Source organism: Plectropomus leopardus, chromosome 13 (genome assembly GCF_026936395.1).
Source record: "Plectropomus leopardus strain MGB_pleo_1.0 chromosome 13, ASM2693639v1, whole genome shotgun sequence".
NCBI lineage: Eukaryota > Metazoa > Chordata > Actinopteri > Perciformes > Serranidae > Plectropomus > Plectropomus leopardus.
Genome location: NC_142188.1, coordinates 30,181,875 through 30,209,607, shown reverse-complemented (window position 1 = coordinate 30,209,607; position 27,733 = coordinate 30,181,875). Strand labels below are relative to the sequence as shown.

Genomic DNA, 27,733 nt, shown 5'->3' with positions numbered 1-27,733 from the left:
TTCACTGGCAGCACAGAGTATCATGACATGTATACCAGGTCAATATGTTCAGTTGCAAAATTGCATATAGTGAAGTGTTCATAGCTGATAAATGGGGTGATTGCACAGTATCCTATAACTACTTTAGGCCTGCGTTTCAAAACCTGTAGTAACACCATAAAGGATATGTGGCATGTTTTAGTGATTCTGCCTCCAGTGGAATAGTTTGATGACAGAATCACAATCACAACTAGAAAACAGAATTATTGCCAAGTAGGTTTTCACTTACAAAGACATTTGCATACATTAAACATACAATAAACATATTGAGAGGAAAAAATAAGGCAAAGTACCACAACACTAAAGAACTTAGTACAGAATAGAAAACTGACAGTAAAAAATGCAAATATATATTTTTAAAAGTACTTTAACAAATATATACAGTGCTGTCCCAGAATAGGCTATACTGTACATATTAAGCAGGGGATGTGCATAAGTTCTTAGTAGAGCACTTAGTGAAACCAAATATTCCCAGAATTTTCACCTACAAGTAGTTTTTGGCTGTTTCATTGCAGTTTATGTAATGTTCAGCTTTCAGTTTATATCGTGCCTTTATCTTTTTTGTTTTTCTTATTTTTTGTATTGGCACCGATTACACCAAGAAACCCGATATAATGACAGAAATAAGGTAACATTATAATAAAAAAAAGGTATATTTTAAAACTTTGTTTAAAAAAACAGTGCTGTGTAAAAGGAGTTAGAAGTATAGAAAGCGTACAAGTAGGCTACCCCCACTTCACCTCTTGTAATAATAATAATAATAATGATAATAATATACTAAAATGTTTGATCTTCTCAGTAAATAGATTTTTTGCCATGTGTATGAAATATCCATGAACAGTCTTAATTTTGGCATTTCTCAGTAAAAGCCAATGTATAAAGTAGTCTAAGGGAGGAATTTTATTTTATTTCTTTCCTTTTTTCTTCTTCTTTTTATTTTTAGTTTTTCACAAATATAGCCTCCCATTTCTATTCCACGAGACAAATTAAAGTTAGTTATATTTTATTTTGAAAATGTTACTGTCATTTCCCGGAAAGGACGTTACCGTTTCAAACTCTACGACTCGTCGGTGATATTTCGGTAAGATACGAACACTCTCGTCTTTGCCTTGTTGCATTTACTGTGTAATTCGTACAATGAGTGCATGCAGCCCTTCGTACCGCTTTAATTTAATATTCTCTGTATTTTATCAGCTAACAAGCTTATTGCGTTCGCATCCCGTTACACTACACAAAATAGGTCAATAACCAGGGTAAGTCGGTGCACTGTGAATTTTCGTGAAGCGAAGTATTCCGTAAATTGTTGTGTTTCACAGGTAGTTCTGTATGGTTCGGTTTTATTCGGTAGCTGTCTGTTAGCCCCGGTATCACTGACACGATATGCCCGTTTAACTGTCACGCTCGCTGGCGATAAACTCAACCTTGTCACGTGTGTCTCGTCAATTCGGCAGACACACACACACACACACACACACACACACACACACACACAGAGAGAGAGAGAGAGAGCTCACCGGCTCTCGTTTAATACACGTTCAAATATATTCTCAAACACATATATTTATGTCCTGTAACTGCATTAGCCACCTACTTTAGCTAACATAAAACAGTCTTAGCCCATAGGGGAGACGTGCGCGTGACTGCTAACAGGTAAACTTTCATTCAAACTGCAATTTGTCCTGCATCAAAAAGGTTTATCTCATAAGGTTTGGGTTGTACGACTTGAGAAGTTTATGGCTTTATTTACTGGTGCAACGGCAATGTTTTTATCTACTGTAGGCTACAATCATTAAAGACAGAGAACAATCATTGATAACGTTAATTAACTGGATTCTACCTTCAATGTAAGGGACAAGACAAAACAAGAGAGGTCCTAATACCTCTGTTTATCTCTGAATTTAAATTATTCATAATGATGTGAACAATAAATAAACATGCCAATAGCGAATTTAAGGGAATTTCATTTACAGAACACAGTTTAAGTACTTTGCATGGTGTATTAAAGGACCCATACCATTCTTATTTTCAGGTTCATACTTGTATATATTGTTGTTTATGTGTCTATTGTTCATTGTATCTTTGCACACATCTTTATGTTATATTTTTAACTTACATACTAATTTGATACATTGCATTGTAGCAAAAGGCACAGTTTTATAATGCACTTTATACACTCAGCACATTATCCTTATTAGAATTTAAATTTTCACAGATCAGAGCTGATTGCCCATTTGGTATTTTACATTTATGTTTTCACACTTACACACTGTGCATATTTACATACTTTATTATATACTACTATTTTATTTTATTCAAATATTTACATACTGTGCCAGTTGTTTGCTCTTAATGCATTTCTATTTTTATTCTTGTATGCTGGTGCTGGTACTTGTTTCTATTTGCTGTCAATCTCTATGCGGGCATCAGAGCGACTGTAACAAACCACAGTTTCCCCCCGGGGATCAATAAAGTATTTCTGATTTTGATTCTGTATTTTGGGTTAGTACTCAAACATGTTTCCATGCTTTGATGTTGAAAAAACACATTATTTTTTCATATTGTCTGCCTAAAGTTACATGTATTCATCCTCTGTTTGAAGTACTCCATTTTAGCACCTTTCTCGTTAACCTCTCCTCCTGAAAAAGCCCAGTCTGCTCTGATTGGTCAGTGTTTTTGAGGGTCATCCACATCTACGCTCTGGACATCTCTGCATTTCATGTCAGTCGGGGAAATGACTGTAACGAGACTGTAGCAGCACTTTCTATCTTGCAGGCAGCATCTTGGGTCTCTGTTTACTTCCTGTCAGCTGGTGTCGTTCATTTACATTACAAAACATTTTAACAGGATATACAAACAGACCCATCAAAAATGTTTATGTTTTCAGTTTAAAACAGTCTAGAAAGGATATTTGTGACATCACAACTTCACAGAAATCCTGACAGCACAGTTTCTGAATACGGTGATATTGTGTGCATTTCTGTGGATTTGATACTTTCAGATTATTTATAAAACACCTATGCCTGCTTTACATTAAAAAGACAAGGAAATCTGACTTTTTACAATATGGGATTCAAATTCGAAATTCAAGATGCTTCATCTCATACATTGGACTTTATTTGAAAATGGTAATTCAGGGAAATTACAGTAGAGCGATGCTAAGACAGTAATTCAGGAAATGGAAACCAGTGTATGTTAGAGCTGTTCTTTATGTTACATGTAGATCCTTTGGAGCTATTGTCCACATCCTGACTATCTCTCAAACTTCTGTTTTCAAGTGATGGACGTATTTCCAGTGGTGGTGGTCCATGGAGGGGCGGGTCACATCCCAAAGGAGCGGTCAGAAAAGTCCACTGCTGGGGTGTGCGCAGCAACCCGAGCAGGGTACTCCATCCTGCGGGGAGGGGGCAGCAGCATGGACGCTGTGGTAGAGGCTGTGACCCAGCTGGAGAATAACCCTGCCTTCAATGCAGGTATTGCAAAAACACACACACACACACACACACACACATGCGCTTTCTTACACATATTGCGTTGTCCTTCCACCTGGTGCAGGGGAGACCGGATGTGGTTGCAACACTTATTGTTTCATCGCCTATGACTCGCTGAATGTTTGTGTTTAGTTCTGACAGTGTTTCCAACTTCTCCAACTACTGTATGGCATTGGTATTAACGGTGCCTAAAAGTAACAATTTATATGATCATCACTTTACCTTTGCTCTGAAATATATGGATCCCATACAGTACTTTCTCCCTAACCCCTCAGAGTCTTGGGCTATTTTGTCCATTTTTGAATATTCTTCATTTAGCCTTCACATATCACTTAAAAAAATGTTTACCTTGCCAATATTTGGTATCAATTGCAAATTGCATTATATAAAGTCAAAGATCTTGTGAAAAGGACTTCATTATACATCCTATACTGTTCCTTTGTACTACAATATATAACTTACTGTGTGGAAGTGCAGGGGATATACAATTAAACAAATTAAAAATGAAAAGAACTTAAATTAAAAGATTTGGTTGATTTCAAAATGGTTAAAATCATGCACAGAGCACAAAAATCATAGACGACCTAAAAACGTCCAAAAGTTGCTTCAAATGAAAGAAAATTTACAGGATTTTAGAGGAATTTGTCTGTTCAAGAAACAGTTAGTGAGGACTAACTCAAGATGTCATTGTATTGCAGTCAATGGGGAGCAGCTGTGAAAGCATGCAGAACATTTATTCAAATTTAAACACATTTTCAAAAACAGTATATTGAAGGGATACAAGATGGTGCAGCAGAGAGGGAAACAGGCCGTAAGATATGAAACAAGACAGACAGGCTGCTTTTGATAGTGTGACTTCATTTTCTGTATTCATATGTTTCTTCGTTCTGTAATGTGTGTGCGTGTGTGCGTGTTTGTTTATTCAGAGTGATTGTCTTAATTCTTGTTTGTTCAGATCAAGGTATGTGTGGTGATTATTATGGCAGAAATTGGTATAATATTCATGTTTAAAATGAACTTAAAAAAAAATAAAATTGAAAAAAGAAGAGGTTATATAAGAATTCACTTCCTGCTATTTCTCAGACATGAATTACTTATATTTGTTTACTGAATATGTCCGATGGGAATTCTGGTGTTGTATTTCTTGCTTATATTTTATTTTTTATGCAGTGCTAAAGTTGCAAACTTTTCAGTTTGTGTGTGTCTGTCACATTGTGTCATACTGTGTCCCCTCTCTGAATCTGGACATTTTTGCTGGTCCATTAACGCAGCACTGGCAGAACTCTTCTAGAGTTTTTTATTTTATTAGCAGCACTTTGTGGAGTTTGAGTTGCGGGGTGGATAATTGATCTGTCAATCTGATCAGATTAGATCGATGTATGAGAGGAGCAGCTGCTGCCAGTGAATACAAACTTTTGGACCCAGCGCAATGAACGGTTAAGTTTCACTTTGACGGCGTGTCAAGTCATTTTTAGTGTGTGCAATTTCTCCACTTGAAAGAGACTGATTGATCCGCCCAGAGTTGTTAAACTGGATTCCACTTAATAACCAAACAGCTTTTCCTTTGTCTTGTCTTCTTTTTCTCAGGTTTAGCAGCCCAGCTTAACAGATCATTTAGCAGACAGCTGTTTTAGTCTGGTTGGTAGGAGCATAATGCAAAAAAAAACCTTTCAATAAGAAAAAAAAAATAAAATATATATTTTAAATATATGCCACTGTGAATACATGTAATAGATAGAAATAGAAAACACATATGACCAGAAGTGAACCAGGAGCATGCCTGCACCAGCTAATAATAATCGCCTTTCTCGTGCTTCTACTTGATAAGCATGACACTTCTTGCATGATATTTTTTACAACAAACAAATAACACTGAACAAAACTCCCCGTGCACAGCTGATGTGATCATCAGGTGCTGGTTGGTAGCATAAACATATAAAGTGAAACACAAAGTTGATCACCACACACTGCAGGACTTTACTGTGCTGTTATTTTAGAGTGAGGGACGCATTTCATATTACTAGTATTCACAGATGTGATAAATACACATTAGTCACATGACTAATTATCAACGTCAACTCTCTTCCCTTCAATTTTTCAGTGTGTAAAAAATATTTTCAGAAGTGAGCAAATACGAGAACATGACAATATTTACAAAGCATGTTGAAATGTAGTCATGTTTTTGTATTTGCTCAGTTTTAATGTTATATATATGATCCTGCAGCGCAATAGAAAATCAGTATGTGGTGGACGCTGTTGTTATTGTGGTGGGCGCCGCAACAACTTACATGATTCTGGCTATGTGCCACTTGTTCCAGTGGTGACATGCGTGCCCAAGGTTGCCAACCCCTGGACTAGACTTTATGAAATGATTTCTCTCATCGTGTTTCAGGGTGTGGGTCAGTGCTGACCGCCAAGGGAACTGTGGAGATGGATGCCATAGTGATGGACGGGAAAACACTGGCGAGTGGTGCAGTGTCTGCTGTATGCAACATCGCCAACCCTGTCCAGCTAGCAAGACTGGTCATGGACAAGGTTCGTACATGGAAAATGTTATGCAAAGAAGATGACGTTGACAAAGCTTACGATTAATTTATTAAATTATTCAAATGACTTTATGACAAAAAAAATGTCTTATATAACAATTCAGTAATGGACAAAAATTACACAAGTAGTCCATGGGTAACCAGGGGGTTACAAAACGCCTGCAAAAAAAGAAAAATACATTATACAGACAATTCATTAAGTATAGAAGTATAGAGGCAGATAAGAAATATAAAAGATATAAAAACAAGTTAACACATATTATAAGGGTATGTAAGAGGGAGTACTATAATGAAGTATAAGATAAAAATGAAAAGAACAGCAAAGGTAAATGAGTGTCCCTCTAAATAAATCAAGAAATGCAAGCTAACCTGAGTACTTTATTAAGAAAGATAAAGCTGTAAATAATATGAAGGATATATTTAGTGATTTTAATCAAATCTTTGTTAATGTGAGAGCAGATTAGCAAAAAAAAAAAATGATGACCCAGAACCAACAGAATGGGCTGCCATTGAAGATATTGTGGATAAAAAATCGATGGAGGTAAAAGAAAGACATTGTGAGACAATAAAAACTTCCGCCTACTGGGATGGCATTGATATGACGATATTAAAGAAAGTTATTGAAGGAATTGCAACCAACGCACATCTGTAACTTATCCTTTTAAAGTGGTAAATTTACAAACAAAATAAAAACAGCAAAAGCAAAGATAAATGCCATTTTACAAATTACAGGCCTTTTTCTTTACTCTCCCTCTTCTCCAAGATACTTGAAAAACCTTTTTACTGAAAGAATGGACAAATTCATAGAGAAACACAAACTGCTGGCCGACAGTCAACATGGATTTGTGTTTTGCTTTTGTTTAGTTTTTTTTGATATGTTTGAAATAAAGATTCATTAATTCATTAAATTATTGGATGATAAAAGTGGGAACTGTGTCATGGGAACATTTCCAAATACACTTTCCCACAAAAAGGGTTTTCTAAAAGTTTGCTTTTTTATTGATACAAACTTTGATCTCCGTTTCAGACGAGTCATGCATGTCTGACAGCAGAGGGTGCCAATCAGTTTGCCCGGTCAATGGGTGTGCCTGAGGTGCCCCTTGAGTCTCTTATTACCGAGTACTCCCGCATGCGCTGGAAAAAGAACCTGGCACCTGATGCCAACCCTGTGGAGTGCCAAATGTGAGACATAAAAATTTTTTTAGGCTTATTAGAATTTGTTCCGATAATACCCTCATAAATTAGAAAGGAAACATGCTGAGATGTGAGTCCTTGCAGATGACGCTGAGCAGCTTTGTTGATTTACCAGTTTGGAGTTACATATGAGTCCAGTGGCGACTCATTAACCAAAAAAATGTCCAAACAACTTCTCAAACCACTCCTGCTCAGAATCCACTTCTCTGCTGTTGATCTAAACTGTGTCTCATTCTGATGAGCCTGCACAGCAATCGATGCTTTAACTGTCTCATCGGATAAGCTGACATTTCTAAACAGATTGTGATTGAAGGGCTGTTGGCGTGCGGTAAAAACACATCTCACAGGATACACCTGGGGTTCCAAGCATGAAACTCCTTTTGAAGCCTCCTCTCTCCTTGTCTCCTTTTCGACTTTTCGATATCAGGACAGGAGGAAGCATAATTTGCTGAATGAAAAGCCCTGACAGATTCTCCTCAATATAACTAAATAAACTACTTCCTAGTCATGGTGATGAACCTACTGAAATTACGAGGTAAGAATGATTGGAAACTGAGATACATACAGCGCACATAAATTGAAAATTGGGTTATGCATCAGGAGTAGCTTGAGGAGCTTTTATTGATGTTTGGACAGTTTTCCTTGCTGTGACTCATCATTGGAATTCAGTAACGCCCAGCAGACTGCATTCTCTGCAAAAAGGGCAAGCTGTAAGTTCTCTCTTAAGTTAAGCATGTAAACACTGGCATGCAGATCCCTCAAGCTCTAGCTGGTCTTGCGTGAGTGCGCATGTGTGACTCCCACGCTTGAAGCTACAGGCTACAACAAAGCTAAAAACATGATGCCAGTGATGTTTTTCAAAACAACTTGGCACAATGGGGCTTCAGGACACTTGGATTTCTTTTGATGAGCATGATGGAGACATTTTGGGGTTTTATTATGTAATTTTTTAAACCTTTGAAACCTGGTCACTATTTTGTTTTGTTTGGGAGATGAGTGTAACTCCTTTTCCCCGTGAACCTCTAGCAGGGTTGTGTGGACAAAAAAACTTAACCCAACTTTCCATTAGCATGAGGGTGAGTAGATAATGACTAAATTTCCATTTTTGGGTGAACTATCTCTTTAAGAACAAAGTGGGTAAGTGTTAAGTTTAAGTTATATCTTAACCTTAGGTCGGAACATTGAACCGACTGAACCACTGAAATTAAGTTATAGTGTAAATCACTCTTAGGTTATAACTTAAGCTACGTTTTAACAGCTGGTGCAACAGGCTGATGATTATTATATATGTATATGTATATATGTATGTATTATATATGTATCTTTAATGTTCTGTTACATAAAATGAAGTGCAGCAAACCTGATTCCTGTATGTTTTGTTGTGTAGGGGGAAGATGGGCACGGTTGGAGCAGTTGCAGTTGATAGTGAGGGCAACATAGCCTGTGCTACCTCCACTGGTGGGATCCTGAACAAGATGGAAGGACGGGTGGGCGACACACCCTGCATAGGTCAGTCCTCACACATGCAGTCTGGAACTATGTCTTTTTACTTGTGTTTTTCTCTGAGAGAGGAAGAGAGAGAGCTCATAGGTGCTGTTTACGCCTGATATTAACATGACTCTTGGGTATTCAGATAACAAATGGACAGCTTTCAGGTACAGATGTAAATGAACCCAATGCATCCTATTTTTGGGTCTTGAGATCTGATCACTCGGACCACATTCAGAGGTGGTCTGAGCTGCATATGGCCACACTCTTTCACAAGTGTGAGTTCGCACCAGTGCGGTATTACAGTGTAACTGTATCCCAGGGTATTCAGAAACCCTGAAGGTATGTTTGTACATACCAGAGGGGTGTAAGAGCTGCACATGCTGCGTTCACATGGAATCCGGCAGATTGTAGACAGCAGACCAGCTACACCTCCTAGACTGCACAGGAAAAAAGAAAAAAAAACAATCAGACAGAATATGGATACAATATGCATGATGATATGTTGCTATGGAAATATGTCAGAAAATAGAATAAATGTATTAAATAGTATTATTTTGTGTGTATTATGTTATGTTATTATTGTACCTCAAAAAAATCCTTGACAGTTTTTGGAGAAGTCATGAATTAATGTTATAAATAATGAAATTGTTGCCGCAATCATCCGTGGATAACCTTTGACATAGTGTACCATAACAGCAAATTTATTTTCTATAGCTGTCAATGTTACGTTTCTCTGGTTAGTCCATGCTTGATGTTCGGCTGTCACTCCCTCTAGCCCGTGTTGATAATATAATTACTATATGGAGTGTAGTTTACTACAGAGTTCTGCTCTTGCTGTGAATGGTCATGGAAATTCAAACTAATGTGTCCTTGAAAAATGATGTAAAAGTTTCAAAATGTATACAGTATATATCACACTAAACAGGCTATATTTAAAATGTAATGTAGAGGCAATAATGATGGCTAACACTGTATAAAACTTTTTTTGTGTTAACTTATTGATACTTTTCCCCTGCTCTGACTCAAGCTCATTTTTAAAGATAAATATGTGCAGTTTACAAATGACAAATGTGAGCTCTAGCCGTGGAGCTGGCGATCTCAGTTTTTAATATCAATACGCCCACCGCATTAGAATGGAGGCTGTGCCTCTTATTGACCTGTTGCCATGGTGACTCGTAGTACAGGAGTTCTATTGTTTGTTGTTGTTTTTTTTGTTTTTTAATTCAGTGCACAAGCCTAACTCAGAGTGAACATACCTGAACATGTTGACTGAACAAACTCTGATCAGCTGTTCTGAAACCCAAAACTCAGAGTTTTCCATCTCATGGTTTGTCAACTGAGAGTTCAGGGTTCCACTTAAAGTCTGTTGAACCTTTTTTTCTGAAACAGGCCCCAGATCACCCAAGATGCACGTTATTGACGAAAACAATAGGAGAGCGTTTTTTAAGACTGACTAATTGTCTCCAATCTGGTCGAACTTTGACCAGCAGAAATTGGACATGTGGTTAATTAGTAAACAAAGCCTGCTCTATCATTGACTATGAGCTCTGTGTTTGCAAACAACATACTAAACAACAGTGCTGTCACATGTTGCATGGTACAGTTTTTGATTTTTTTGATGTGTCACTATCAGTAAATAAGTGATTAGACTGTCAGTGTCCAAGTTACAGGCTCTCTGGGAAAGACACACCTGAATTTAACAACAGGCTATCTGCTGATAGATACACCAGGGAAACTTTAATTTAAAATGAAATCAATCATTATTAGGATGAACGTTGGAACACTTAAATGGCAGGTTGGTTAAACAGTGATTGGCTGTTAGTCAGCCTGTACAGACCGGATCCTTTGAAGTTATTCATGGCTGACGCCTTTTATGAATCATCTTTTGTCAGCTGTGTAAACCTCAGTATGCCTTTTAGCTGTGAAGTATAAATTTACTGCAGCTCCTCCTCCATTACAATGACAGCACTGCAAACTAACAAAAGTATAGAAAACTTTTGCAGGAAGATTGACTTGTGGCTGAAACCAGATGGTCAATCAAGTGAGTTTACTAAGATTGTTAACACTTTGAAAGCTGAGCAAATTGATTTCCCTCAAAAAGATGGGGAGAAGGCAATGAGCATCTTGCAACAAGAAATGGCCAAAAATAAGAAAAATATTATTAAGACTGTTACTTGAAAATTACTTGAAAAAATGCACACAAACAAAGTCCACAAAACAAAAAAATGTCCTTAAAAAGCACTAAAAAATTGATTTATTTTATATATATATTTCAAAACATTTTTCAGCTATATAGTTTTAAAAATAGATATTATTATTATATATATAAATATAGTTTGTGGACATTTTTTCCTTTTGGGGTGGTAATTCTCTGATGCTACTTTTTTATTTGTGGGATGTATGTTTCCAAGTTGGTCACTGATTTATTCTCCCATGTTTTAGAAAAAAATCTAACTAACCTGCCCATGTTTCAAAGGGTTAAATAACTTGTGAAAGGTGTCTGAACGCAGCACAAGAAAAACTAAACTCAAAGGGTTAATTCCACTGATCCCAAAGAAAAGCAGCCAAAGCCTAACTCCCCCATCTAGTGAAATGGGTGTGTAATTGCATCCTTATGCCTGCTGCTGCTTTGTGAGTCATAAATCTGTTGAAAACGTGGCTTTATTTACAAAGATTTCATTTCATGTGACTTTTAAAGGAAAAAAAACTCACTGTAAATTCACAGTCTTTGGAATTTTCTCATATTTCCCCCTCTTACCACAGGAAGTTTCAATCAATCACAAGAAGAAAAATTAAAGACATTAAACAATGAAAACAAACAAACAAATTGAGTATTGATTGCTTGGGTTTAGTTACATTTTATGTAGGGGTCTTGCAGGATGAGTTTGATTTGCCGTCATTAATCATTTCGGCTCATGTCTATGCACATACACTTGAAAAAAAACCCCAACAACAACAACTTTTCACCCAAAAAATTCAAATGACTGTAATGCCAACCCTTTCTCAAATAGTTGTCTGTTGAATAGTTTGTATGGACGATAGGATCATGTGATGTTTTGTGTCAGGGAGCGGAGGTTATGCTGACAACCAGGTGGGAGCTGTTTCAACTACAGGCCACGGAGAGGCTATCATGAAGGTTACTCTAGCCAGACTCATCCTGTTCCACATGGAGCAAGGTAACACACACACACACACACACACACACACACACACACACACACACACACACACACACACACACACACACACACACACACACACACACACACACACACACACACACATACACGCACACAGGTGCCTTGTTCTCAACCTGCCTGTTGTTTCACTGACCCATGGCTCATTTATGCTCAAAGTTAGATATTTATACAGATACGGATTACGCCTCCTCTCTGTACTCTGCATTCATGTTGTGCATATTCAGACATGTTTTCTGAAAGCTTAAACACAAAATAAAGCATTACCACCAGAAATCATGAGGGCGTGCTAGCTTGGGTGAGACATGATGAAGGCATTATACACTGGTAATAGTACAGATGTATTAAGAGAACTGGATACAGTGTTGGAAGTGGGAACCCTGTTTAATCTTATGAACAGGGTTCCCACGGTCCTGAAAACCTGGTTAAGTTATAAAATTTCAAAAAACACATTTTCCAGGCTTAGAAAAGTTGTGGAAATTGATTTAAAAAAAATTGAGCTTTTTGGAAAAAATCAGTGCGTTACGTAGTGTGAAATGAATGAAATTGTAACAATAATCTTCCTGTTTTCATTTTGGACTTATCAGAATAAAAAAATCTTATTTGCAGCCTCAACAGCAGCAATGAAAACAGTAATTATGAGCTGAGAGAAACTTTTGACTCCGCCCTCTGTTGCCATTATAGTGCATGTATCTATGGCAACATACAGGATGGATGGAAATATAAAAGGGAATATAAATGAGCCCTTAGCTGACCACTGACATGTTGATGACCCTCCTTCCTCTGTCTGCTGTTCTCAGGTCAGTCAGTGGAAGCTGCCAGTGATTCAGCTCTGGCCTACATGAAGTCCAGAGTGGGTGGGCTGGGCGGGGTGGTGACAGTGGACCCTCAGGGCCGCTGGGCCGCTCGCTTCTCCAGCCTGCAGATGTCCTGGGCCGCAGCTCAGAAAGACACCCTGCACTACGGGCTGTACGCCGGAGAACACTTCACCCAGAGCATCGACGACCCGCTCTGACAGCAGAGACAACACAGATAGGTTTCATAGCATTTTGCACCCAATCAAGAACATTACTACTTAATACTACCGATTAATGTTACTAATAGTGTTTTTGTTAACTGTGTAATAGAACTTAGTAAAGAAACATACAGATTAGGCCCCATCATGAAATTTTCTCCAGCACGCAGACGGTTTACAGCCCCCCCCAGTCTAAAGACTGACAGGACTGTCTCACGTAGAGATGACGTGTGGACTCTTAGTGACGCTGGAGCAGCTTCCTGAAGAGCTCAGTGACCTCAGACCTGGAGTCATGTCCCAGTCTGCAGACAGGCTGTCATTATAATCCATCATCTGACAACATGCACGATATCAGACACAGACGTGACTGGACGGGACAGGGTTTTTATCAACATCAAACCAGTTTTTTAGGCACAAATCAGCAAAACATCACTTTTTCAGCAACTGTCTTAAGAATAAAAGTTTGATTCTTGAACTGCTTTTACTGTTGGACCAGGGAGAATCTTTACGTCTTAAAATAATCTGTAACTAAGTAGATACTGAAGTACTTAATCACATTTTTTAAGTACTTATACGTCACTTGAATTTTCCAATTTTTGCTATTGTATATTTTCACTCCATTACACTTTGAAGGCAAATATAGTACTTTTTACTCCATGTAATATTTTAAAGCTGTAGTTACTTCGCAGATTTTGATTATTAATATACCATGTGAATGAACCAATAAAGCAAAGTATAATGTTTTACTATAGGTAAAGCTACTACAGTATATAAAGTCATTTAAATGAGCACCACCTTAGTACATTAGTATTTTAACTTTTGGTACAAAGTATATTTTGATGCTACTACTTGTGTACTTTTACTTGAGCTTGTACAAGAGTATTTTTACACTGTAGAATCACATATCTTGTCTTAATTTTTTTTTTTTATTCAGATTTTGTTTAAATGACACTAACATTATTCTGCAGAACATAGACAGTAGAGAGGTAGTCTGATTACACTATTTTATTTGAACATTGCACTAAGGTTATATTCACCTGATGTGCAGAATGAAGCCGGCACAGACGCGACATTTGGTCGATGACATAGTACATTTAATCTTTTCATTTTAGATTTATACATTGTTGCAAAACTTGGAAATTTTGTACTAATTTAAGCGACAAAAAAATAAAAATAAAACAAAACAGGCATACTTTGTTCACCATAAAGTATTTTGAAATCACATTTAAATAGATTTTTTTTTGTGGTTTTCATATGAAATATGCCATCCATAATTGAAGAGTTAAAGTGTTATATGAAGAAATCATATCTAAATCTTGTGTAATGAAATACTTCTTAGTGTATTGTTTATTCTTTCAGGACAGAGAATTGATTTGATTATTCTGTAGTGTTGTACTGTAAGGTGAAACTAACGTTTGACCTAGAGCCAGTGTTTGTGAGGAGCTTCTGATCACGACGATTGTTTAATGTTGGAGCTTTGTGTTGGAAAAACACAGATTTTTAACAATAAATGCCTCTAATCGCTGATCACCGTGAGTTCATTTACCCAAAAACTCAGTGTGTAGAGAACTGCCGTGCGTAGCTCTGGCTGAATGTGTTACCCCTTTGAATCCACTAGATAGTGCTGTTTAAACACAAATCAACACTTCGCGAGTTTGATGACTTCTCTTTGGGAGATACTTCTTCTTTCAAACCCTGAGCTATTTTATTTTGAAGTTTTGATTTCCATTAATACAGACAAAAACAGATAGATAAAGCTCTGGAAACCTGGAATCAATATCAATTTTTGTGTGCTGTACTGAGACGCCTTTCACAAGCTACTTGACCCTTACCTGAGCTTTGTTTGAGCCTTTGCTTTCAAAAACATTAACAAAAAAAGGCAATGACTAAGTGGGCAAGAAATGTCCCACAAACTACAAGAAATTAGTATAAGGTGACAAGAAAATTATGTAAAAATTAGTTTTAAAAAAGAAGGGAGTTTTCTTAGAAAATTATTTTTATATTTAAAATTATATAACAGAAAAAAGGGAAAATAAATACATTTTATGAGCACTTTTTAGGTCTTTTTTTCCCCACTCTTTCCCCACCACTTATTTTCTTGTGTCTGTCTAAGGCTTCTAAGGCCTTAGACAGACACAAGGGCATCTGCTATCGCCTTCGGCACCATCTAGGACACCCTGGGCCTCTGCTGCTCCAGAACTGTTCCTCATTATCTGTCCTTCAGCAATCTGAGGCCAGCAGAGAGAATAAACATCCCAAGTACAATCGCTCCGGTCTCAAGGCAAAGATTAGATAAGAGGGTGGCAGAGCGATCCTCCAATCCCAAAAATCTGATACACATTCCATGTCAGCAGAGTATCTCAGGCCATGCTCCAACAAAGCTAAAACCAGCGGTATTTAATATCAGGTCCCTGGGTACCAGGTCACTTTTAATCAATGATTTTATAACCTCTTATAAGCTTGATTAAACTGAGATTTGGTTGGACAAGAAGAATAGAAACGCTGCTCTTATTCAATCCACCCCAGCAAATTTTATAAATTGGGTTTGAAGCAGCAAAGAACAGAAAGGAGGTGGTGTCTGTTTTCAGGGATAGATTTCTTTTTCAGAAGCTGTCATTTGGTGAGTTTTCATCTTTTGAATATATGTCATTTAAAACAGAAGTGAAATTCTCTCCATGTATCATACATAGAGTTATTTACAGGCCACTTAAATACTATCCAAATTTTCTTGATTTTACTGAGTTTGTTTCAATTATTTGTACTGAATATGACAGTGTCATTACCAGTGATTTATTGTATATAATTTTAATACACGTGTGGATAATGTCTGTGAGGAAAATGCCACAGAACTTTCTGCCATACTTGACACATTAGCTCCTTGTCAGCATGTGAGAGCCGACCCATACAGAAGGACACACTCTAGATCTAGATATCACTATAAGTGTTAGTATTTCAAATGTCACTGTGCTGTATGCTGCTCTGTCAGATCATTTCTGTGTATTTTTTGATCTATCAGTAACTCCCAAAATTGTCTATAGATCAGCAAATGTTGAAAAAAAAAAGATACCTCAATGGAAATACCAGAACACTTTTCATGGAAGCCGTCAAATTTGAAACTGGCACAATTTCAAACCATGTTGATGATCCACTGAACTTTTGCACTGCTAAAATTGCAAATGTAATTGAGGCCATTGCTCCTCTAAAGGTGAAACTGACAAGCAACAAACAAAATGCACTGTGGAAAAAACACTCATTCTGTGATGGTCCAGAAAAAAAAGAGCGCCAGAGAGCACAATGAAAGTGGTGTAAATCAAAGCTCCATATTCATTTTGAAATCTGTAAAGAAAAATTAGGCATTTACAATTTGAAGTGCAAGGCAGTCATTTTTCTCTGAGAAACAGTGACAATTCATGAGTGTTATTTGCTACTGTGGACAGGTTAACCCTTTGAAACCTGGATGGAAATCAGTTTTCTTGTTCTGAAGCCTTTCACAAGCACTTAAACCTCTGAAAAGTGAGCACATGTGTTTCTTTCATTTCTTTCAAAAACACAAAATGCAATCAGTGCTCAGTGAATCAGTGATTATCAGTGATTATTAAATGTAAAACCAGCTCCTAAATCTGTTTTTGGTTTTCAGCACCATGGTCAGCTCCCTAAACAGCAGCACCCCTTTATGTAGCAACAGTGGAACCCAGAGGAGCAGTAGCTGAAAGTCTGGTGCCAAAAGCATGTTGGAACTGTTGCATTCAGAAAACAGATAACCAAACCCTTCATCATCATAATTGTCTCGTAGCACGCCAAAAGCAACAAGCAACTCCCTGTTCAATTCTGCAGGTATGCAACGACGCAGACTTGCTTCACTTGCAGAGCAGCATTGAGGGCGGTTTCTTTTTAGGACAGCAATGTTCCAGGAGAAAAACAAATACTTTATACATACATCAACTCTCTACAAGGAAGCATTAAATCATCCTTCTCACACAACAAAGACATTTCATTTCAGAAGACACACTAAAAGTTAAATGTGACTTTCTGGTGTGAGTTGTATTTTATTTTGACAGTGTGATCATACCCCAGAGAGGATGTTGCTTTAAAACTTAACCAGGGTAAGTAGGTGCACTGTGAATTTTCGTGAAGCGAAGTATTCCGTAAATTGTTGTGTTTCACAGGTAGTTCTGTATGGTTCGGTTTTATTCGGTAGCTGTCTGTTAGCCCCGGTATCACTGACACGATATGCCCGTTTAACTGTCACGCTCGCTGGTAAACTTTCATTCAAAAAACAGAAGTAAATCATCAGAGGTGACGCATTTTCAAAAGAATTCACTCATTTTGTCTCGCCATATAATTTAGTATTAAGCAATATCGTTCCAGTACATTGAAAGTGAAATTTGTCCTACCTCAAAGATGTTAATCTCATAAGGTTTTGGGGGTAAGACCTGAGAAGTTTGTGGCTTTATTTGCTGATGCAACAAAACGTGAAGACAGGGAGTGGTCAGTGACTAATGACAGGGCTATTTATTTGGATTTTACTCTCAGTGTTAGGAATACTATAAGGGAATTACTTCTGTTTTTCTCAGAAATTTGAGTTATTCATCACCTTATGAAAAAACAAAAATGAATATGCCACTAGCTGATGCAAGGGATTTTTTTATTTTCAGAACTCATTTAAAGAACTTTGCATGGTGCACTAATGGTCCTATATCATTCTTAGTTTTGGATTCATACTTGTATTTTGGGTTTCTATTAAAGCATGTTTAGCCTGCTTTAATGTTTAAAAAGCTCATTATTTTTCTGATACTGTCTTCCTGAATATACTTGTATTCATACTCTGCCTGAAAATTTTAGTGCCTGTCACTTTAAGCCTGCATTCAGAAAAAGTAATACAAAGGGAGGAACCCATTGTTAATATTTATGTTTCAAGATCAAACCAGTCAATGTTGTATGTTTGTGACATCACACCTTCATGGAAATCCTGACGGCTTGTTTAAAGGCACAGTTTCTGAATTTAGACTGTGAGCATTTCTCTGTTGATTGAGCATTTGATAGTTTTTCATTATTTATACAACACCTATGCCTGCTTTTTATTAAAAAGACTTAGAAATCCGACTGTTTACAAAATGGGACCTTTAAAATATCAAAAGGGAAATACGGAATAAAATGCTATAAGGGAAATTAAAGATACTTCATCTTACATGACAAGATATATGCATGTGTGTATATACATACATACAAACATATACAGCTCCTTTAAAACTATTGTCGAAATCCTGAGTATCTCTCAAAATTCTGTTTTCAGGCGATGGACGTATTTTCAGTGGTGGTGGTCCATGGAGGGGCGGGTCACATCCCAAAGGAGCGGTCAGAAAAGTCCACTGCTGGGGTGTGCGCAGCAACCTGAGCAGGGTACTCCATCCTGCGGGGAGGGGGCAGCAGCATGGACGCTGTAGTAGAGTCTGTGACCCAGCTGGAGAATAACCCCGCTCAATGCAGGTAACCACACAACTCTAACATATGCAAAATAATGCCCCTTTCTTACACAAAGTGCATTGTCCTTCAACCTGGACTTTCCATGAGGTGTAGGGGAGACCAGGTGTGATTGTAACACTTTTTGTCTCAGCACCCATAGTGCGCTGAAGTTTTGCGTCAAAGTTTTCAAATTTTGACACAAAGTACCCTTATTTGTCTGATTGAAATGGCAATGTTTCGAACTTCACTACCTATATCCCAGATTTCATTAATTGATGTTAAATACAAGGAGTCTGTTACAGCATGCCCCAGCACCAGGGAAAGTTGTAACAATAAGAATGAAAAAGTAAAAAATAGATAAATACAAAAAATACACACAAAACCACTGATACATGCACTGATAACTAATTCTACTAAAGTCTAACCTGTACTTGTCAGATGCTTGTGAGGAGGGCAGGATTTTCTTTTCAGCTTTCAACGTGCTATTAAAGTATAACATTGGTCCCTAAAAGTACAAATTTACAGCACCACCTCTTTACGCTTGTACACAAGAACTATGTAAATCCAACAGACAGATTGCTTCCTAAAAAAATTTCCCCTGAGATTAGACTCTCAAATGATTTCTCTCGTGCTGTTTCAGGGTGTGGGTCAATGCTGACCGCCAAGGGAGATGTGCAGATGGATGCCCTTGTGATGGACGGGAAAACACTGGCTAGTGGCTAATGTCTAATGTAAGAAACATCGCCAACCGTTTCCAGCTAGCAAGACTAGTCATGGACAAGGTTCGCACATATAAATATGGGATGGTCAAGGCATAAAATGGGTTATTAGGAATTGTGTCATCAGAACTAAAATAACATGCAGTGTATCTTGATGAAAGAAAGTAGGAACTATTGTTATGGCTGTGTCTGCATAGTCACCCAGCTTCACCGTTTATTTAAAGAGTAAAAGTAACAATCAAACTACTTGATCCAGGGGAGAGAGAGAGAGAAAGAGAAATGTGTAAAATACTTTCGGGCCTATTATTTTATTTTTGTTTTTATTGTTTTTATATTGCTAGGCTGACACTGTTTTTCTGTCTCATAAAAATAAACAGGCTTAATAGTATAGGCCATATTACAAATTAGGGGTTTTATTTACAGGCTTAAATATTAGGATACATTGAATTGTGACATATCCCAAATATTTTATCTGCTTTCTCTGTGTCTCTCTCTCCCCTTCTGTCTGTCTCTCTCACTCTCTTTCTCTCTCTCTCTCTCACACACACACACACACACATACACACACATACACTCTCTCTATGGCTCTCTCTCACACACACACACACACCTAATAATTAATTAATGTTGTGTTTTAATGTGTTGAAAAAGAAAAAACTAAAGTAAAAAGAAAAAAGTTAAGTTTAAAACGCTCCGTCATACTTTTTAATTTGTACCTATTCAATGCATGTGTTGGAGTTTGCATATTCAAGTTTATTTTCATGTTTTGTTCTTTAAATAATTCTCTTACTTTTGTGATCTAAAACATTGATCTGAAACTTGTGAATCTGTTTTGTAATTTTAAACTATAGCAACTTTAGGTTTTTAAAAAATTGAAGAAGAAGTTATATTAGTTATTTTAAAAGCTCACCTATTAGCACAGGTAACGCCCCCTAATCACTATAAGGACAGGTTTTGTGCCGTGTGCAAAGGCACAGGCACATGGCCAGCATTGGAGACATCAAAAGGATGCAGTCTTTCGCGCAGAATGCATGGCCGGGGTAAATGAGGAAAAAATGGTCATCATCATCATCATCATCAAAAAACCCTCTCTCCACATAATGTCGTCATTCAGCCATGTCATCGGTTGTGTCACAGGGATAGTTCACCCAGAAATGAAAATTCAGTCATTATCAACTCACCCTCAGTCAGGTGAAGTTTTATAGTCCACAAAACACTGCAGGAGGTTCACAGGGAAAAGGTGCTGTACTCATCTACCAAACAACTGAAACAAAAGGTGACCAGGATTCCAACATTACAAAAACTACATTTTATAACTACAAAATGTCTCCATACTGATAATCTGAAGTCCTCCAAGTGTCCTGAAGCCTGGAGCTCCTAGTGTGGAAGCCGCGTTTATATTTATGAGCGCATGAGCCAGACCAGCGAGAGCTTCCGCTGTCTGCACGTCAGTGTGCTACCCAGAAGCCCCCCCACACAGAATAGTTTAAAATGCGACAAAGGGACTTGTTGCTTGCTGCTAACCCCAGAAGTCTCTGTGTGTTTGTGTGTGTATGTGTGTGTGTGTGTGTGTGTGTGTGTGTGTGTGAAGGAAGCTTCTGGGTAGCATGTAAGGAGGGCGAAAAGAGGAGAAGTTGTGGCTTCAGATTACGTCACACAATTGGGGAATAGCATATGTGCGGTGAAATGTGGTCTGCAGTTACCGGGCAACCATTTCACTGCGCATGTGCTCAGTATTTCGCTGTGCATGTGCCATACCCCAATTGTGTGACGTAAGCCGAAAGCATGACTTCTGCTCTTTCAACCCTCCTTGTTAGCATGTAAACACTGGCATACACACATTGCAAGCTCTTGTTGGTCTTGTGCGAGTGTGCATACGTGAATGCGACTCCCAAACTAGGAGCTACAGGCTACAACAAGGCTAAAAAAACGATGCCAGAAATGCTTTCATATAATATCTTTATTTAGACTGGGGGACCCTTGAGAGCAAGCTCTAATTTGCAAGGACGCCCTGTTAACAAGATAAAATCATTACAAAATTATTACAAACTTAGTCATATATAAACATGCTTACATGTGTACATACAAACATATTTGCATGCACACATGCATACAAACAGAACACATAAAAGACTAATGAAAACAAACACAGTTTATGTGAAATGTGTTTTCTAGCAGAGCTCTAAATGTTTCTATGGAGACTAGTTGGTGGAGTCCTGGAGCCTGTTCCATTTATTAGGGGTGTAAAAGCAGAAAGCAGTTTTTCCAAAGTCTGAGTCCGTGCGTGGAACAGACAGTCTGATGTGAGTCTGTGAACGTCTTTGATCATTTATATTGCTAAAATTTAAAGGTGAGGACATATACGGCGGTTGCTTGCCACAGTCAGTCAGTCATTTTCTGTAACCGCTTGTCCTCGCAAGGGTCGCGGGGGGGCTCGAGCCAGTCGAGCTTGTCATCCGGCGGAGGGCGGGGTACACCCTGGACAGGACGCCAGACTATCGCAGGGCCAACACGTATAGACAGACAACCTTCCACGCTCACAGTCACACCTACGGGCAGTTTAGAGTGATTTCTAGATAGACAAAAGGCAGTGCTGTTTCCTACGAGTTGAGAGAGGGCCAACCCACTTTTTCGTATAATAAGCAGTGGTGATTAAGCCGTGAATATAGAGGTTATTATACTGATGAATATTATATAAGACTGGCTGTACCAAGTAAATCAAACCTGATTCCTGTATGTTTTGTTGTGTAGGGGGAAGATGGGCACGGTTGGAGCAGTTGCAGTCGACAGTGAGGCCAACGTAGCCTGTGCTACCTCCACTGGTGGGATCCTGAACAAGATGGAGGGACGGGTGGGCGATGTACCCTGCATAGGTCAGTCCTCACACCTACAGTTTGGAATTATATGTCATTTTTTGAAAGGGTTTGTTTCAGAGAGGAAGAGAGAGAGAGACCAGTGTTTGTATTCCATCAACGTAGCTTAAGAAAGCCAGGCTCACCTGAAAGTGCCCAGCTGAAACTAGCACCATCTCCCAAATAAGCCTCAAGTCGTTCCACTAATTAATCTAGCCTCATCTAACCAAGGCTGACTCGAGACAGGCTGCAGAGCCTCGCCATGTGCTCACACACAGGGTGCATAAGGAGCCACAGAAGCAACAAGACCCCCAACCAGGTCTAGACGTTGGTGAGGTTTGCGCAGGATGGTGAAGTACACTGTATTTTTTCCCCTTAGGAGGTAGAGGCATACTTGCCAAACCTGAGTTGGAGAGTTTTGTAGGATAGGTTTGGTTTGTTATTAATTCTTTTTGTTCATGTCTATGCACATACACTTAAAAAAAAAAGCTTTACACCTAAAAAATAAATGAATGCTTTCTCAAATAGTTTCTGCTGTTGAATAGTTTGTATGGACGATAGGATCATGTGATGTTTTGTGTCAGGAAGCGGAGGTTATGCTGACAACCAGGTGGGAGCTGTTTCAATTACAGACCACGGGGAGGTTATCATGAAGGTTACTCTAGCCAGACTCATCCTGTTCCACATGGAGCAAGGTAACACACACACACTCACACACACACACACACACACACACACACACACACACACACACACACACATAGGTGACTTGTTCTCAATCAGTGTTGTTTTACTGACCTGCAGCTCATTTATGCTAAAAGTCATCTACTTATACAGGTATGTTTATGACTATTGTAATTATACATTTAAAAATACATTTATACATTTTAAAATTACATAAAAGAAATATATAGGCTATATTTGTTATTCATATTTATATGTTTTTTGTTTTATTTTCGCACTCTTTTAGGTAATTACATGCTTTTTGTTTTAAATCTTGTTGCCTTTTTCCCCCCCAATATACTCAAGCCAGTTTGCTTAGGGTTTTGAATGTGTAAGAGGTAGATTCTTCCCACCTCCACTTTTGAGTTTGTTGTTGTTAGAAACTTTTGACTCCGCCCTCTGGTGCCATTATAGTGGATATATCTATGGCAACATACAGGATGGATGGAAATATCAAAGGGAATATAAATGAGCCCTTAGCTGACCACTGACATGTTGATGACCCTCCTTCCTCTGTCTGCTGTTCTCAGGTCAGTCAGTGGAGGCTGCCAGTGATTCAGCTCTGGCCTACATGAAGTCCAGAGTGGGTGGGCTGGGCGGGGTGGTGACAGTGGACCCTCAGGGCCGCTGGGCCGCTCGCTTCTCCAGCCTGCAGATGTCCTGGGCCGCAGCTCAGAAAGACATCCTGCACTACGGGCTGTACGCCGGAGAACACTTCACCCAGAGCATCGACGACCCGCTCTGACAGCAGAGACAACACAGACAGGTTTCATAGCATTTTGCACCCAATCAAGAACATTACTACTTAATACTACTGATTAATGTTACTAATAGTGTTTTTGTTAACTGTGTAATAGAACTTAGTAAAGAAACATACAGATTAGGCCCCATCATGAAATTTTCTCCAGCACGCAGACGGTTTACAGCCCCCCCCAGTCTAAAGACTGACAGGACTGTCTCACGTAGAGATGACGTGTGGACTCTTAGTGACGCTGGAGCAGCTTCCTGAAGAGCTCAGTGACCTCAGACCTGGAGTCATGTCCCAGTCTGCAGACAGGCTGTCATTATAATCCATCATCTGACAACATGCACGATATCAGACACAGACGTGACTGGACGGGACAGGGTTTTTATCAACATCAAACCATTTTTTTAGGCACAAATCAGTAAAACATCACTTTTTCAGCAACTGTCTTTAGAACAGCAACTATCGCCCCAACCGGGGGGAATCTTTATGTCTTAAGATAATCTCTAACTAAGTACATACCCACATGCTGTACTTAATTACAATTTTGAGGTGCTTTTTCATCACTTGACTTTTTCCATTTTTTGCCATTTTATACCTCCACTCCATTACATTTTGAAGGCAAATGTACTTTTTACTCAATTTCATTTATTGGACAGCTTTAGTTACTTTGCAATTGCACTATTTTATGAGAACATTATCCTAAATTTTAGCCCATTTTCCCTGACAATCTAAGGTTGTATTGACCTGATGTGCAGAATGAAGCTGGCACACACAGGACATTTGGTCAAAGACATAGTATGTTTAATCTTTGCATTTTAGATTCATACATTTTTGCAAAAATTGGGAATTTTGTCCTAATTTCAGCAAAAAAAAAAGGAAAAAGAAACCAATCCTGCATAAAGTATTTTTAAATCACATTGAAAATGAAAAATGTGTGACTTTCAAATTAAATAGGCAGAGAATTGATTTGATTATTCTGTAGTGTTTTACTGTAAGGTGAAACTAATGTTGACCTCGTGCCAGTGTTTGTGAGGAGCTTCTGATCACATGACGATTGTTAATGTTGGAGCTTTCTGTTGGAAAAACACAGATTTTTAACAATAAATGGCTCTAAACTCTGATTCATTTACCCAAAACTCAGTGTGTAGAGGAGAATTGCTGTGTGTAGCTCTGGCTGAATGTGTTACCCTTTTGAATCCACTAGGTGGTGCTGTTTAAACACAAATCAACACTTTGCTCTAACTGGATGTGTTACCTCTTTGTGTCCACTCAATGGTGCTGTTGAAGTACAGTGAAATACTGGACAATTATAACTTCACAGTTGTTTCTTTGGTATCACCAACATGGAATATATTTTTTTTTTTGTCATCACCACCACTTTGACAATGAAGACTTGCCACATACTATTAGTACATAAGAAACATGGGTCACATAAATCTTCAATACAGCGAAAGCAACTATCTTTCAGTGCTGTTCTAGCATGTAGCGTGTCGTTGTCAGGGTCACGCCTCTAAAGTATGTAGACCAGAACATTCTATGCAACATCCCTGGTCAAGTAGGACCATGTTATATCAGGGTGCAAGTCTTTCTCACACTCAAGGCCACCTTAGACATGAATCTGTTACCCACGCACATGACGGAATGGAGGGATGTCCTGATTGGTAAAGGAGCCATGATGATCAACATTGTCTCTTATCTCAGCAGGAACTTCAACAAGCCCCAGTCCTCGATGTTCAGCGAACAATGTAAGAGCTTGGCCAGTCTCTGTACTACTATGGTGGCAAAGCACTTACCCAACTCGAATCTGCGTAAATGGCTTTGCAAGCTGAACACTGGGACGCCTGCCTCACATGTGCTGACCAAGTCGATCGAGTGGTTGAGAAGCTTCGATCTCAAGAGGACGATTTGTACCTGTTGACTCTACACGGTAACTTTTTCACATTCAGGGATTATTCATCCGACATACCCAACTGGCTGACATACGTGGGTGAGGAAGAAGGAGCTTGTAATTGAAGCAGCGCCACACTACTGGTGTATGGAGACCCAAAGCCTTTCAGAGGCAACCAGGGTGTGGGTGATACCAAGCTGAATACACTGGTTAGGAGCATAGTGCTGAGGATGAGAGTCAAGATATTCGGTTCATCGAGGCTCATAGTGATGACACTGAATTGCATGCAGGGTTTGACGAAGGAGACTCTCAACAGCTTGGCACTCTCTGGGATTTCCAGCGTAGATCAATTGGACCATTCAAGGTTACTCAACGACAACGGCAACTATTTCACACACAATGCCATTTCGCAGACCACAACGAAGTGGTCAAAGTCTAAGAGACAGGGACTTGTGCAAGATTTCACTGTTGAATATTATAGGATGACAGTCCTCATGGTTCTACTGAGCTTGCAGGGATCGATGAGATCTCTCAGAGAACCGTTCCAGACCATGGTGATTTACGAAACCAGTCCTTACCATCCCACTCATTGATATTGTTCTACTGAGCCTGCTGGCTGCACTGCACTGCTCGAGATCTCTCTCTGTCCACCTTCAACCATGCGTGGCTTGATCAATTACGGGACCTATTACAGCATCAACACATCGTCCAGTGACTGTACAAGACAGTTACCGTGCGACCAGAGCTTTCTCATAGACTCGATGAGCGCATACAGCAGAGTGTCTTTCAACATTCAGGAGGACTCAGACCTCGGCTTCAATTGCATCATCAACGCTCCAGCGGATGGCTATGACCCTGCTAAAAAGATACAAACATTGTGGGACATTGAGAAGGAGGAACACATGCGCTTCCTCCGTTGCAACACGGTCCGGTCTGTACTAAATAAGTCCAACACAATTCCTCGTGTTGATCGAAGAGAATCTCCCCAGTGAGCTGCAAGAGATATATCAAACAGTACTACCATTGCACAAAATGTCACACGAGAACCCAGGTTGAAATCACGAGCAAGATTTTGTCACTATCCCCGGTTGTGTGTATGAGGATCCGAGACTCTGGATCTGAAATACATCATAAAAGAACCTGAAGCGACTGTTGACGTTCTATATGAACTGTGCGCTGTTGCAGCCCATTGTGGTACTCACTACTGTGGACATTACACAGCTTATGTGTGGGAAGGTGACAGTTGGTACCCTGCAGACGACACTCATGTCAGGTTGTGCTCCCGGGGGGATGTCAATACAACTAACGAAGCAGGATCTAACTTATATGATGGGGTAGCTTACATGCTCATGCACCACAGGAAAAACAGCTCTCATTGAACCTCTTGTGACAAGAATGCTCTGTACAAATGCAATACAACTGTTGGTGTACTATCATGTGTTTCATATTTCTGTCTGAAGTAATAAAGACATGATACATGTACCATTGTTTAGCCTCATTATTATCTCATATAAGGATGGTGAGTACATGAGGTATAGAGAAAGAGACAGAGACTGTCAAAGACATCTTCATACATGTACCGGTGTTTAACTTCATTTTATTATCTCATATTAGGATGGGTTGCAAGCAGTCACACAGGTATACAACATTTCACCAAGATAGATATCAAACTAAACTAAGCAATCCATATCACATTTTAACAAAATAAATATCCAGAGTATGAGGAACAACCTTCACTTTCTCTGCTTTATAATCTGGATTCAAATACTTAGATGACAGTACTACAGCTGCGAGGTTCTTCTAACTAAGACACACACACACACACACACACACACACACACACACACACTATTAGCCAGCCCTTCTAAATATCGTATCGTACAAGCATTTTGGGACCTAAGTGCAGACCGCTTCTTTTTCACCATATGGGAAGACATGATAACAAATCTCACATAATAACAAGATACATGTTCTCACCAGAGTCCATTTCAGGGTCGCTACACCCTGCCCTTTTAGGTCTGTTGTCTAGTCTATCATTAAGATGCGATTCGACATCAGAATCCACTTCCTCCTCCTACTCTGCAGCAGCTGTAGGCTCTGCAGGATGGTTCGAGTGATCCTCTCTGTCTAGCAGTTCCTCTTTACGGTCCCACTCCCCCTCTCCCTCGTGATCGGATGACTCCTGTTGAATGGTGTCAGGAGGCCACACAGCTTGATCGGTCAACTTCGCCGCTTTTGCAGCATCTCCACTTAACCTCCGCCCCTGGAACTTTGGAACACCAGGACTTTGATGTGAATATGTAGCGCCGGGGTGGTTGCTGGGTTCTTGCTTTTCGAGAGCCCTCCCGGGGTCTGTCTTTCCAATTTTCT

General features: G+C 39.0%; 2 protein-coding genes across 5 annotated transcripts; both read left to right on the top strand.

Moving 5' to 3' along the window:
- The first annotated feature begins 832 nt into the window (after positions 1 to 832).
- Positions 833 to 14,497, top strand: asrgl1 (asparaginase and isoaspartyl peptidase 1). Of its 2 annotated transcripts, none has more exons than XM_042501827.2 (7): positions 833 to 1,120; positions 3,315 to 3,509; positions 5,920 to 6,062; positions 7,101 to 7,255; positions 8,655 to 8,776; positions 11,824 to 11,934; positions 12,756 to 14,497. In XM_042501827.2, exons 2-7 carry the CDS (start codon positions 3,317 to 3,319, stop codon positions 12,968 to 12,970), a joined length of 939 nt encoding a protein of 312 aa, XP_042357761.2. In that variant the 5' UTR covers positions 833 to 1,120; positions 3,315 to 3,316; the 3' UTR covers positions 12,971 to 14,497. The 2 variants fall into 2 exon arrangements, with proteins under 2 accessions (XP_042357761.2, XP_042357760.2); XM_042501826.2 differs by lacking the exon at positions 833 to 1,120 and adding an exon at positions 1,140 to 1,292.
- Positions 14,498 to 14,649: 152 nt separating this feature from the next.
- Positions 14,650 to 26,845, top strand: LOC121954370 (isoaspartyl peptidase/L-asparaginase-like). Of its 3 annotated transcripts, none has more exons than XM_088086299.1 (5): positions 14,650 to 17,073; positions 18,264 to 18,457; positions 21,904 to 22,025; positions 22,589 to 22,699; positions 23,258 to 26,845. In XM_088086299.1, exons 2-5 carry the CDS (start codon positions 18,402 to 18,404, stop codon positions 23,470 to 23,472), a joined length of 504 nt encoding a protein of 167 aa, XP_087942425.1. In that variant the 5' UTR covers positions 14,650 to 17,073; positions 18,264 to 18,401; the 3' UTR covers positions 23,473 to 26,845. The 3 variants fall into 3 exon arrangements, with proteins under 3 accessions (XP_087942425.1, XP_087942426.1, XP_087942427.1); XM_088086300.1 differs by lacking the exon at positions 14,650 to 17,073 and adding an exon at positions 19,074 to 19,164 and having other exon boundaries at positions 18,410 to 18,457; XM_088086301.1 differs by lacking the exons at positions 14,650 to 17,073; positions 18,264 to 18,457 and adding an exon at positions 19,077 to 19,215.
- Positions 26,846 to 27,733: the final 888 nt, after the last annotated feature.